Source organism: Borostomias antarcticus (assembly GCF_949987555.1).
Source record: "Borostomias antarcticus genome assembly, chromosome: 1".
Taxonomy (NCBI): Eukaryota; Metazoa; Chordata; class Actinopteri; order Stomiiformes; family Stomiidae; genus Borostomias; species Borostomias antarcticus.
Genome location: NC_140234.1, coordinates 36,217,533 through 36,229,729, shown reverse-complemented (window position 1 = coordinate 36,229,729; position 12,197 = coordinate 36,217,533). Strand labels below are relative to the sequence as shown.

The window sequence follows — 12,197 nt, the reverse complement described above, 5'->3', positions numbered from 1 at the left end:
TTGTCTCAGTAACACAACACATGACATTTATTCTAGATAAAAAAAATTAATTCAGTTTGATTTGCTTTTGTGACATTTATTCTAGGTAATTTTTTTTTATTCAGTTTGATTTGCTTGAGACATTTATTCTAGATGAAGTTTTTCAACTCAGTTTGGCTCTCTGGGGCTTCTGAGGCACCTCACTTTTTTTTCTTCCCCTTCTTGCCTTCCTTGGATTTGGGTTTCTTGCCTTTCTTGTAAGGGCCCATCCCACGACGCACCAGGGTCCCCCTCCACCACGACTGGATCTGGGGGAGCACATGACAGAGGGAGCACATGACGGGGACTGTGGGGGTGAGGTGAGCATTAAAGGAGTAGTAAAGGGAAAATGCATGTTTAGCCCTGTTTTAAGGTTACTTATGATCATATACAATGGTTCAGATCAAAACGTTGACAAAACTAGCACTTTTGAGAAAGTCTGATAATTGCTCTACCACCGTTTTGGTCATACAATGGATGTGGGTGGGCACCTTGAAAAATCATTCAAAAAACATGTTTAACTCTCAATTTCAAAGACAAGAAACTCACCGAGGTGTTAGTTGCCGTTCTGACATATAATTCGCCATAAAGTAAGATTCTAGTTCATCTGGGAAGTCTTTTTTAAATATTTAGCATAGAACTATTTAGTCGCAGCACATACGTGTGTAAACTTCCGCAAACTAGGTAGCCTAGCAACATAAACAATAACAATAGCTACCGTAAGTAGTTCCGCTTCCTGAATCCCCTCTGCGGATTGATCTACACATCTACAACGGTCGCTTCAATACAGGTCAATGGATTTCATAAAATCCTACAGGATTCATACTTTGCGGCGAATTTGATGTCAGAACACCAACGGACACCAATTACACCCTCGGTGAGCTTATTGTCTTTGAAATCGAGAGTTAAACATGTTTTTGAAAGATTTTTCAAGGTGCCCACCCACATCCATTGCATGACCTAAACGGTGGTAGAGCAATTATCAGACTCAAAAGTGCTAGTTTTGTCAACGTTTTGATCTGAACCATTGTATATGATCATAAGTAACCTTAAAACAGGGCTAAACATGCATTTTCCCTTTACTACTCCTTTAACACACTCAGGACTCGGGAGTAAAGGAACACGGCAACTGCTGTTCACCCTGCAATTCAAGTTACCAATGGATGGATTGAAATGTAATGTCATATCAACTTTATATGACTAACATAGCCGAATCTGGCAGCAAACACAGCAGATTGTGATCCGTCGAGTGGAAGGGAGATTTAGAGACGTTATTAAGTGTGTTTAATGATTACCTTAGTTGCTGCGTCCCGCTCCAGCTGTTCTCTCTCCAGTTGCCGGCGCAGGTGCTCTTTTTCCAGCCTGTCTTCTATGACCACCTGCTCACTCTTTCTGTACTGGAACATTTACACAGAGAGAGAGTCAGGACCCAGGTAGTGTCTCTGTGACCAACATGTTCTGAGGTTGTATAGTAGCGGTCATGGTATAGTTGTGTGCTGACTGCTTACTTTCCTGGCCAGCTCCTGGAGTTGGGAGAGGTTGTTGGCCTTGTTGTTCCTCATGCTGTTGAGCTCATGCTGCTTGTCCTCCATGTCCCGTTCGTAGCGCTCCATCCACACCTCCAGCTTCTCCCCTAGACGCTGGAAGTCACAAATGGTCACATTTAAGACCGATAGTATCAGTAAATCTGAGCTGACAACTGGTTCAATGGGTCATACAAATGGGTGATCAACTGAAAATACACTCTTCAGTTACAGTATTATGTGTACTGTACTGTATGTTGAAGCTAGTCATAAAATGTCCCCATCCATCCTGGTTTCCTGTGTTGTCAATACAGTATGTCCTGTTAAGCTTTCCTCCAACAGTCGCTGCACTCACTATCTGATGATCCTTCAGGAAAATCTCCATCTCCATATGAACCCGTTTCTCTTCCTCCACTCTCTCTAGCAGTAGCTGAGGACAGAGAAGAAGTGACATCAATGATGCAACTGTCCCTTGAAATGTGAACTATAAAGTAGCACACACAGAGACACACACAGACACACACACACACAGAGACAGACACACACACACACAGAGACACACACAGACACGGTTACCAACCCTGATCTCGTCCTCCAGCTCCTTCTCAGCGTGAGCGTTCAGCTTCTGTCCTTGGTACACTAGTAGCTCGGCGCTGCTTTTCACATACTTCCTCTCCAGGCCGGTCTTGGCCTTCATCTCCTGTAGCTGGTCTTTCAGGTGGGCGATCATCTTCTCACGTTGCTGAAGAGAAAAAAGAGAAATATGTCACAGTGCATAAACCACACATACAGGTGCACCTCAGAAAATTATAATATTGTGGAAAGTTCATTATTTTCTGTAATTTAATTCAAAAAGTGAAACTTTCATATATTATAGATTCATTGCACATAAAGTGAAATATTTTAAGGCTGATTGCCTCCATGCCACACTCCACGTTGATGCAGTAATTTGTGCACAAGGAGCACCGACCAAGTATTGAGTGTATAAATGAACATACTGAACTTACTGTACAATCATAAAGATAAAAAAAGGCTTGAAATATTTCACTTTGTGTAATGGATCTAGAATACATTAAAGTTTAACTTTTTTTATTAAATTACGGAAAATAATGAACTTTTTCAGAATATTCTAATTTTGGGGATGCACCTGTAATATATGAAAAGCTAAAACATGTTTAAGAGGGTGGGCCGCCGAGTTAGCAGGTCGCTGGCCGCCCACCAATGATCTGCTATCTGGGAACAGACTGGTAGGGGTGTCATGGAAGTACTGTAGGACACTATGGCTCAATGAAACAATCTGATATCAGATGGTTTTAATTCGTTTTGACAATGTGAATAAAATCAGTGATTGCAGCTTTCTGTTCTGAAAGTTCAGTGCCAACATTCCGAATATTAATTGGATTTTCCATATATTACTAGAAAGCAAGTTTCTTAGCTTTCAGGAAGTGTTGGAATGTGGGATTTATTTTTTAACAGATTTTTTAGATATTTTTGACACAATAGGCTTCAAAGGGTACAAAACTGTAAACGGACAGTTTATAACATATAACTTAATATGGCATTACCTGCAGCTCCAGTGTTTTTTCTTTGTTGATGTCAAGAAGCTGTCTTTGAAGAGCTTTGGTCCTTCGGCGGCCATCCTCCTCCCTGCAGTATACAGTCGTATATGGATAAACCCAGTGTGTGCTACTGTCTTGAGAGTGTGACCAGTCTCTCTATTTACTTGATTTCATGTGATTGGGTCAAGACCTGATTATAATGTCGAGGAGGTGGGCCTTCCGCTTCTTTTCCTCTTCTACGGCCAATAGCAAGCTGCGAAAGAGTCCTGTCTCTTGCAATTCTCCCAACACATCAGAGATCACCTGTGCCACAAATTTCCTGTGTGATATAGGAAAGGAATATATTGCAATGTGTGTATGAGTATGTATAAGAACTAGTTATTCAAGGAATCTGGTCTGCTTTAGATTTAGACTTTGTGTGGGGGTCTGAAACCCACCTGTCCCTCTGCATCTTGGCCAGGTTGTCAGGTGACAGTGGGTTTTCCTCAAGGGTGCGGTTTAGCTCCTTCTGTGATCTGTGCAACTCCCGTGTGGCATCCAACACGCCACCGGCCTCCAACTGACTCTGACGTGCTGCCTTCAGATTCTGCTCTGCCCCTTTCTGCTGTCTAAGCACCTCTCCGATGTCCAATGACACCACCTGCCAGTCACACACAGGTAGACTCACGAGTCGGTCTAGAAAGTATGGCATCGCGAGACTACACACAGGTAACCGTGATATTAGGATCTGGACTAACACACGTTCAGGTAATAGCAAAAGCATGAAGATGAAATAGAAACAATTTCTTCCTAATTGTTTTATTAAACTGTGTCTGTTTGTGTTATATGATGAGCACACAACCAAGATGAATAGAAGGAGAGACAGTTGTCGCAAATAAAAGAAAGAAAGAAAGAAAGAAAGAAAGAGCTAAGAAGGAAGGAAAGAAGCTAAGAAAGAAAAAAGAAAGTGATTACATTTTGTAGTAGGGTGTGCCAACAATGCATGTTACCTTATCTGCCTCTGGGCAACCCTTGTAGGTGTCTGGCATGATGTTGCCCAGTATCGTCAGCTGATCAGCACAGTCCTGCAGCACTGTACACACTCTGAGCAATTTAACGCCCGACAATGGGACCGGCGACATCATCATGTGAGACAGGTGGTGAACAACCTAGAACACGTTGTCAATTACTTCCAAAACAACAAGAGAACACAGTATTGCCAGACAAACAAGAAAAAAACACCCGTATTTGGCGCACGGGTTTATTTTTGTGATGAGGAGAGCAATGGCTCAATGAATATTGTCAGCCGGAAAGCTAGCTAGTCTGTCACTAGTTGTTTACATCAGTCACCATAGTAACTGCATTAGCGACAGATCCAATAGAAAGACCCACGATTATTTGTCCATTACTTCCAAGAACAATTTGTCCCCCTTTATATGGAAATTCAGCTTTTTGCGATTATATTGATCATTATCTGTAGTTATGCAATGTGAAGTGTGCGCTAATCGGTAATAATACATAAGCTAATGGTAGGAGAAAGTGCAAACCGAAGTTGCAGTATTTTACTCAGGCACCGCTGTGGTCAGCGATTGCAATGTAAATTTCCCATCATTCCTTTCGAACTTCCTTTTCCTCCATTTTTCTCACAGTGCAGGTAGGAGATCAAATAACCACATTCAAATATATAATATATACCTTTTTGCGGTAGTCTTTCACAGAAATACCCATCGACGCCAATTAAAACATATGTATAATCGGTGTTTAGTTTGTTTTATGTGACTTAGAGCTCGTGATGAGACAGATATTTGATAGATGCTAGGAAGCTAACCCAGGCTGCACGGCTGGTGGAGGGCTAGATAACGTAACTCATACATTCTTCTTATTTAGTTGCTTAGCCATTTTAAAGTGTGTTGTCATTCACAACCACAATCAAATTTACCACTTTAATAACGTGTTGTCAGTGTCTTACTAGCTAGGTAGCTATCCGGCGTCTTGCCCGGTAGAGTTGAGTGCAGCGCGTCAAAACACACCATTAGTCGGCAACTAATGTATTTCTCATTTGTTCTGGATGCTCAATGCCTAGAATACCCCGGATCAATAATCTAATAGTGCTACTAGGGTCCCATCATTCAGGGGAAATTGAGATCACCTGAAACACTCAAATGCGAAGGAGTACAATGTCTCATCGAAATTATGTTGAGTAGCATGCTTTGAACTGAACCTAATTTTAATATTTACAACTAGAACTTGTACTACTTTTATTAATGCAATCGCGTGTATGGTCTTGAGAGTTCGTGAACAAATGTTTGTGAGTGCGTTTTTGTCACATGAATTGTAACAGTCTTGAGCAGAGTGAGAAATGTATAACTTATTGAGTTTGTTTTGGCTAGGTTTTGCTGGACCTGGAGAAGATTCACAATGCCAGGAAGGTAACTGATCCCTCAGTTTCTACATTTTCTGTAGTGCCCTAATTTAACAATGCTGAAGACATTGATCATGCTCATTTAGCAGTCTTGTTGCATTCATCTAAATGGTATCAAGGTATAATAACTGATTTATGGTGACAATAGATAACAGGTTTCCATTAGCAGTGTCTACTGGTCTCTTTCTCTAAGGGGTAACTGTCACTGGTATTTTTTATTTTCATTATTATTGATAACTCCACTTTACATCTCGTCTCTGTTGGACTGGAGCCTTGGCACTTACCAGACCCGACCAATGATCGGCTTGTTCTCAGGGTACTTAGAGTGCATTCTGAACTTGGGAGGGCTGCTTTTTTCCATGATGCTCCTTATACCTACAACACTCTAAAGCTTGAGGTCCTTCCTTCAGTCACATAGCTTAAGTCCATGGCTCTAGACCTATGTACTTCAACCTGTAACTGTTTTTATTATTATTGTACATTGCATTTTTGTTGATTTGTCTGTGTAAACTCGTCATCACTGTAAATGAGGAAAACCTCGGTGCTTCACGAGTATAAATAAAGGTTTGAAATGAAATGAAATTTATCTTAACAATAAACACTAGGGTCTCAACAATGCTGTCATTTCTATCAGACCTGTATGATCTTGTGCTTATAATGCCTGCGTCTCTTCTCAGACTGTGGAGCAAGGCAATTTTTGCCGGTTACAAGCGTGGCCTAAGGAATCAGCGGGAACACACCGCCCTGCTGAAGGTGGAGGGTGTGTACACCCGCGATGAGACAGATTTCTACCTGGGCAAGCGCTGCGCCTACGTCTACAAGGCCAAGAAGTGAGTAAGCGGTGTGCTGCAGATGAGGGCCCAGTGTTCATCTTCCGAGTGAGATTTCTAGTAGGAGCTCTACATACAGTATGGATATGGTGACTTCACTCTAGGAGATCTCTTTGATCAATGATATGCACATACCATGATTCCGTTCTTGGAATAGCTGGTTTTAGTTAAGACCTCTAGTCTATGGTTGGGTATAATAAAACTTTATTTGTATAGAACCTTTCATACAAAAAGTGCTTTACAGGGAAATTACATGCACAGATTGCTTCGCATAAAATAAACACAAAATGAACATAAAAGCAGGGAAAATAGGATGGAAGATAAATACCAATAAAAAAGATGAAGATAGTTATAAAAGTGAAAATTAGAACGCCAGCTTCTGTGAGCGGTCGTTGTCCCTGTCCTCAGGCAGATGTATATATGCTACTTTCTGAATGTCGACTTAAAGGGCAATGCTCGTTTTTGACAACCTGGACCTTATTTACGACATATTATAAGAAGTTTGACTCGCCAAGATCACTTTTGTGTAGTTCGGAGGCCTGTAGAAGAAATTTAAAATCCAGCGCGAGCCAGTATATCCATGTAATGGCGGTGATCGGGGCAGCGAGAATGCAGTTTCTCAAAATCTATTTTCGGCCGCTAAACGGTTGTTTTCATCAATCAGATTGGATGAATCGACAGTTGAGATTCCTCAACGCGAGCCATTGTTGTGGTTTTCAAATACGGGGTCTTTAGCCTCTGTAATATGATCTTTACACGCCTTTCCCCACTTGCTCCAGCACGCATGCGCACAGGCCAGCGCGCAGACTGGCTATTCTCCGGCTCACATTCTCTGCGCTACGATCGTTGTTGGTGCCGAGAATATTGTTGTCGTCATTCGTCAGCAACAATCCGATCGTAGCGCAGAGAATGTGAGCCGGAGAATAGCCAGTCTGCGCGCTGGCCTGTGCGCATGCGTGCTGGAGCAAGTGGGGAAAGGCGTGTAAAGATCATATTACAGAGGCTAAAGACCCCGTATTTGAAAACCACAACAATGGCTCGCGTTGAGGAATCTCAACTGTCGATTCATCCAATCTGATTGATGAAAACAACCGTTTAGCGGCTGAAAATAGATTTTGAGAAACTGCATTCTCGCTGCCCCGATCACCGTCATTACATGGATATACTGGCTCGCGCTGGATTTTACATTTCTTCTACAGGCCTCCGAACTACACAAAAGTGATCTCGGTGAGTCAAACTTCTTATAATATGTCGTAAATAAGGTCCAGGTTGTCAAAAACGAGCATTGCCCTTTAAGTGAGTGGTCGCTGGCCCAGTCCTTGATGACAGATGTAGTCAAGCCGGAAAGTCTGCACACCCCTTCACTTTTTCCACATTTTGAAACGTTACAGCCTTTTTCCAAAATTGATTAAATTATTTTTTATTTCTCATCAATCTACACACAATACCCCATAATGACTTTTGTTTTTTAAAGTTTTTTTTAAGACATTTTTGCAAATGTATGAAAATAAAACGCATGGATATATGTATTCACACCATTTACTCATTACTTTGTTGAAGCACCTTTGACAACCAATTACAGCCACAAGTCTTCTTGGGTATGACATTACAAGCTTGGCAAACCTATTTTTGGGCAGGTACTCCCATTCTTTGCAGATACTCTCAAGCAGGTTGGATGGGGAGTGTAGGTGCACAGCCATTTTCAGGTCTCTCCAGGGATGTTCAATTGGGTTCAAGTCTGGGCTCTGGCTGGGCCACTCAAGGACATTCATAGACTTGTCCCGAAACCACTCCTTATATCTTGGCTGTGTGCTTAGGTTCATTGTCCTTTTGGAAGGTGAACCTTCACCCCAGTCTGAGGTCCAGAGCGCTCTGGAGCAGGTTTCCTTCAAGGATCTCTGTGTACTTGGCTGTATTAATCTTTTCCTCTATCAGGACTAGTCTCCCTGTTCCTGCTGCTGAAAAACATCCCCACATGATGCTGCCACCTCCATGCTTCACTGTATGGATAGTATAAGCCTGGTGATGCGTGGTGCCTGCTTTCATTGATTTCCTTGGTTTCCTTCCTGGTTACCATGATGCTTGGTATACAGACCAGAGAATCTTGATTCTCATGGTTTGAGAGTCCTCTAGGTGCCTTTTTGCAAACTCCAAGCGGGCAGTCATGTACCTTTTACTAAGGAATGGCTTCTGTCTGGCCATTCTACTATAAAGGCCTGATTGGTGGAGTGCTGCTTGGATGGTTGATATTCTGAAAGTTTCTCCCATCTCCACAAGGCTACGCTGGAGCTCTGTCAGTGACCTTGGGGTTCCTCACCTCCCTGACCAAGGCCCGTCTTCCCCGATTGCTCAGTTTGATCTAGGAAGTGTCTTGGTGACTCCAAACTTCTTACACTTATGAATGATGATGAACACTGTGCTCTTTAGGACCCGTAAAGCTGCAGAATCGTTTCTGTACCTTTCTCCAGATCTATGCCTTGACACAATCCTGTTTCTGAGGTCTGCAGATAATTCCTTTGACCCCATGGCTTGTGGAGTTTGCTCTGACTTGCACTGTCAACTGTGTGACCTTATAGGCAGGTGTTGGTGATCTCCAATCGATTGAATCTGCCATCTCAAGTAGTATCAGTGGAAACAAAATGCACCACAGCTCACTTTTGGGCGTCATATCAAAGGGTGTGAACACTTGTGTACATTTTATTTACATTTAGATTTTTAATAAATTAGCACATGTCTAAAAACTTGTTCGCTTTTTCATTATGGGCTATTTTGTGTAGAATTGAGACGAAAAAATTAACTGTCTAAGTCTAACCTAATAAAACGTGGAGGGTGTGAAAGGGGTGTACAGACTTTCAGATTTGACTGTAGATAGGCTACCTTCTGAATGCTGACTTCTGTGAGTGGTCGTTGGTAGGTTTGAAACAAGTTGCCCTTTGCAGAGGGTTGCAGGGGACTTGCTGGTCTCCTAGTAATTGGCTTGCTCCGTTCCTAATTTGCAAGGATGGTCAGACAGTTATTGTAAAGATGGAAATCAGACTTGCAGTATTATAAAGAGAACATGACGTTTTGCTTCCGGTAGTCCCACTGATTTAAGACGTCCTTAAAGGAGATGGCTCTTTTTCTACAACCTGGACCTTATTTACGGCATATAAGACGTTTGACTCACCGAGATAACTTTGGTGTAATTCGGAGGCCTGTAGAAGAAATTTAAAATACAGCGCGAGCCAAGCCTATCCATGTAATGTCGGCGGATGGGGCACCGAGAATGCAGCTTCTAAAAAATTTATTTTTTGCCGCGAAACGGTTTTCATCAATCTATTTTTATGAATCGCTAGTTGTGCTTCCATAGAGCGAGGGCTTGTTGTGGTTTTCATATGCCTCTGTAATATGATCTTTGTCGCACCCCGGATCTTTGTAAACATTGATCTGGACACTGAAATGGCTATTAATAAGAGATGGATTGATATTAAAAGATGTGCGAACATTCCATTTTAGCGTGGGGCCATCGTGGTTATCGCCACGGCGGGTAGGCAAACTAACCAATAGAGACAATGGACCGGATCTATACCGTTGTATAAGAGTCCATACACATTTGATGTTAGTGGATTATATATCAATGTGGCTTATATTACTGACTTCTAGCCATTGACGTATTGTAGTAACTCCCTGTTGTACATTTGTTACTGCCTGTCAGATTTTTTTTTTAGATTTTTTTTTTTATCTAAGGACTTAAGTTCAGGTGTTTTTGCTGGGTTTTTTTTAGTTTTTTTTTTATCAATGGTCTTCAGTTCATATTTGATCCTTGTCTGGGACTGAGCTTCTCTGTGTGATTTTCTGCACACCGGGATTTGGCCGGACATCACCCCCTTTTTTATGAATTAAGTTTGATGCTTTTAATTACCAGAACATGGTGTTTTCACCCTTTGGCCATCAGTTTGACATTTCAGCACAGAACTCACATTCTCCTGTCTTCGCCTCCCCAGGAACACAGTGACGCCCGGCGGCAAGCCCAACAAGACACGGGTGATCTGGGGCAAAGTCATGCGTGCTCATGGAAACAGTGGAATGGTGCGTGCCAAGTTCACCAGCAACCTTCCTGCTAAGGCCATGGGACACAGAGTTCGAGTGGTGAGTAGCCCCCATCTCTGCTAGACCTAGTCTGTTTCATTCACTTTACTCAATGTTCATTCTTTTTTTGCATCAATGATCCCTTTGATCATTTAATCAGAAATTAAGTCAGCTACTCTAATTTTGAAACCAACCATCTACAATCATTCTTTAACTGTGTTATATTAGCTCAAGTAGTGTATTGCTGTACAAGAACAATTTGCTCCAGTGGGAACACCTTAGGACTCTTCTTTCTCTGCTCTTGTCTTTCAGATGCTGTACCCGTCCCGCGTATAATGTGCTGTTGTGTACATACAATAAACCAGTCAGGTCCACATACTGTGATGTGTGTGTTCTTTACTATATAGTGTTATTACTTCAGGCCTACGTAGTTACATTTTATGGAGGGGGAGTGGGCAGATAATTTAAAGATGTGTTTTTCAGGCCTGAACAATGTCGTCAACCTCCCTTTATTTCTGACCAGATCAGTAATCAAGCCTAAAGGGTGAAAGAACATTGTTTTGTTATGCTCTGGTCCGCCACAGAACTGACATGCAAAGCACATAGTCACATCACAAGTTTTATGCATTTCAAGGCTGTCTGTATGAACTGTTCACTGTACTGGTATTACTTGCTATGGTAAGAAAATTAAAGTGGAACATCAAATGTAAGTCAGTAGGAGTCACTGTATTATGTCCTATATATTTTGTAAGAGGACAGGGTAGCTGAAAGGTTGAAAACGGGTACAGCTCAACACCTGTTTTAGGATGCTGATGTAGCCTCTACGTCAACAGCTGCTATATGGCGAGATGCTGAGCAAGTTTGGTAGTCTTCGGTGGTCTTGTCACATGGACCATGTTTCAAACCAGCGTGTATATTTTGAGAATAAAACTGAAAAAGCTACGGTTGGTCGATGAGACGTTCTCTTTAATGAACTTGGCGTACCGAAACTTCAAGAGAGCGCACTCCTCCCATAAATCAAGTGACCACTAGGCGCTCATGGGAAGTGTAGTGCTCTAGGATCGGAACGGCATCTATATTTGTGGATAGTACGTTCTCGCATGAACTACAGTTCCCGTCACAGTGGGACAGCTGCTGTCTCGAGGTTGCTTTATAAAGACGTGTTTTCCGGTAGTCGCTTATCAGGATCTGCTGGCTGACTGGAGAGACGCAGGTATCTGTTGCCTAGGAGATTTTCAACCCTTTATTAAGTTTCGAACGATTTCTACAATCTACACGTTTTGTTAATTCATGATATTTTTATTGTAGGGTATTTGCAATAATTTGTTTAGCGTTTTAGGTATGTTGGGATAAGTATTTATAAATCAGCCTACATAGATATCAGTTTGTAGCCCGAGATAGCATCCTCATAAAAAAGCTAGAAAATATTTATCTCTAAAAACTGCGTAGCATAATTTGTATGATGTCCGACCTGCAAACCATAGGCCACTATAGTGCCAGAAAGATGATTCAGCGCGAGGACTGTTCGATCATTTGCTCAAGATGATGATGCCTGTTTTTTACTGGAACAGTCGATATAGCGAGCTGACGTGTGTTCATAAAGAATCCATTGGAGAAGGCTTTGAGGTTCTCTGACAGAGCCAAGACTAAATATGCACTATTTGTCAGTTGTAGATTTGAGGAAGTAAAACAGCTCCGACTATCTGATTTGGAGTAGCATCTCAGGCATTATCCCTCATATTTTTCAGGTGACACCAAGGCACCGTGAGGAAACACCAGGCAGCTCCTATGTTTGTTA

General features: G+C 42.0%; 2 protein-coding genes across 2 annotated transcripts; one reads left to right on the top strand and one right to left on the bottom strand.

Annotated features, from left to right (window-relative positions):
* Positions 1 to 179: 179 nt before the first annotated feature.
* drc9 (dynein regulatory complex subunit 9) lies at positions 180 to 4,221 on the bottom strand (the record flags this gene model as incomplete). The annotated part of the gene is made up of 9 exons (XM_084461486.1): positions 180 to 287; positions 1,314 to 1,415; positions 1,527 to 1,658; positions 1,897 to 1,961; positions 2,112 to 2,283; positions 3,107 to 3,188; positions 3,291 to 3,419; positions 3,538 to 3,740; positions 4,090 to 4,221. 9 exons carry the CDS (start codon positions 4,219 to 4,221, stop codon positions 180 to 182), a joined length of 1,125 nt encoding a protein of 374 aa, XP_084317612.1.
* Positions 4,222 to 4,707: 486 nt separating this feature from the next.
* Positions 4,708 to 10,773, top strand: rpl35a (ribosomal protein L35a). The gene is made up of 5 exons (XM_084438986.1): positions 4,708 to 4,733; positions 5,470 to 5,508; positions 6,179 to 6,331; positions 10,315 to 10,459; positions 10,712 to 10,773. Exons 2-5 carry the CDS (start codon positions 5,498 to 5,500, stop codon positions 10,733 to 10,735), a joined length of 333 nt encoding a protein of 110 aa, XP_084295112.1. The 5' UTR covers positions 4,708 to 4,733; positions 5,470 to 5,497; the 3' UTR covers positions 10,736 to 10,773.
* The last annotated feature ends 1,424 nt before the right edge of the window (positions 10,774 to 12,197 follow it).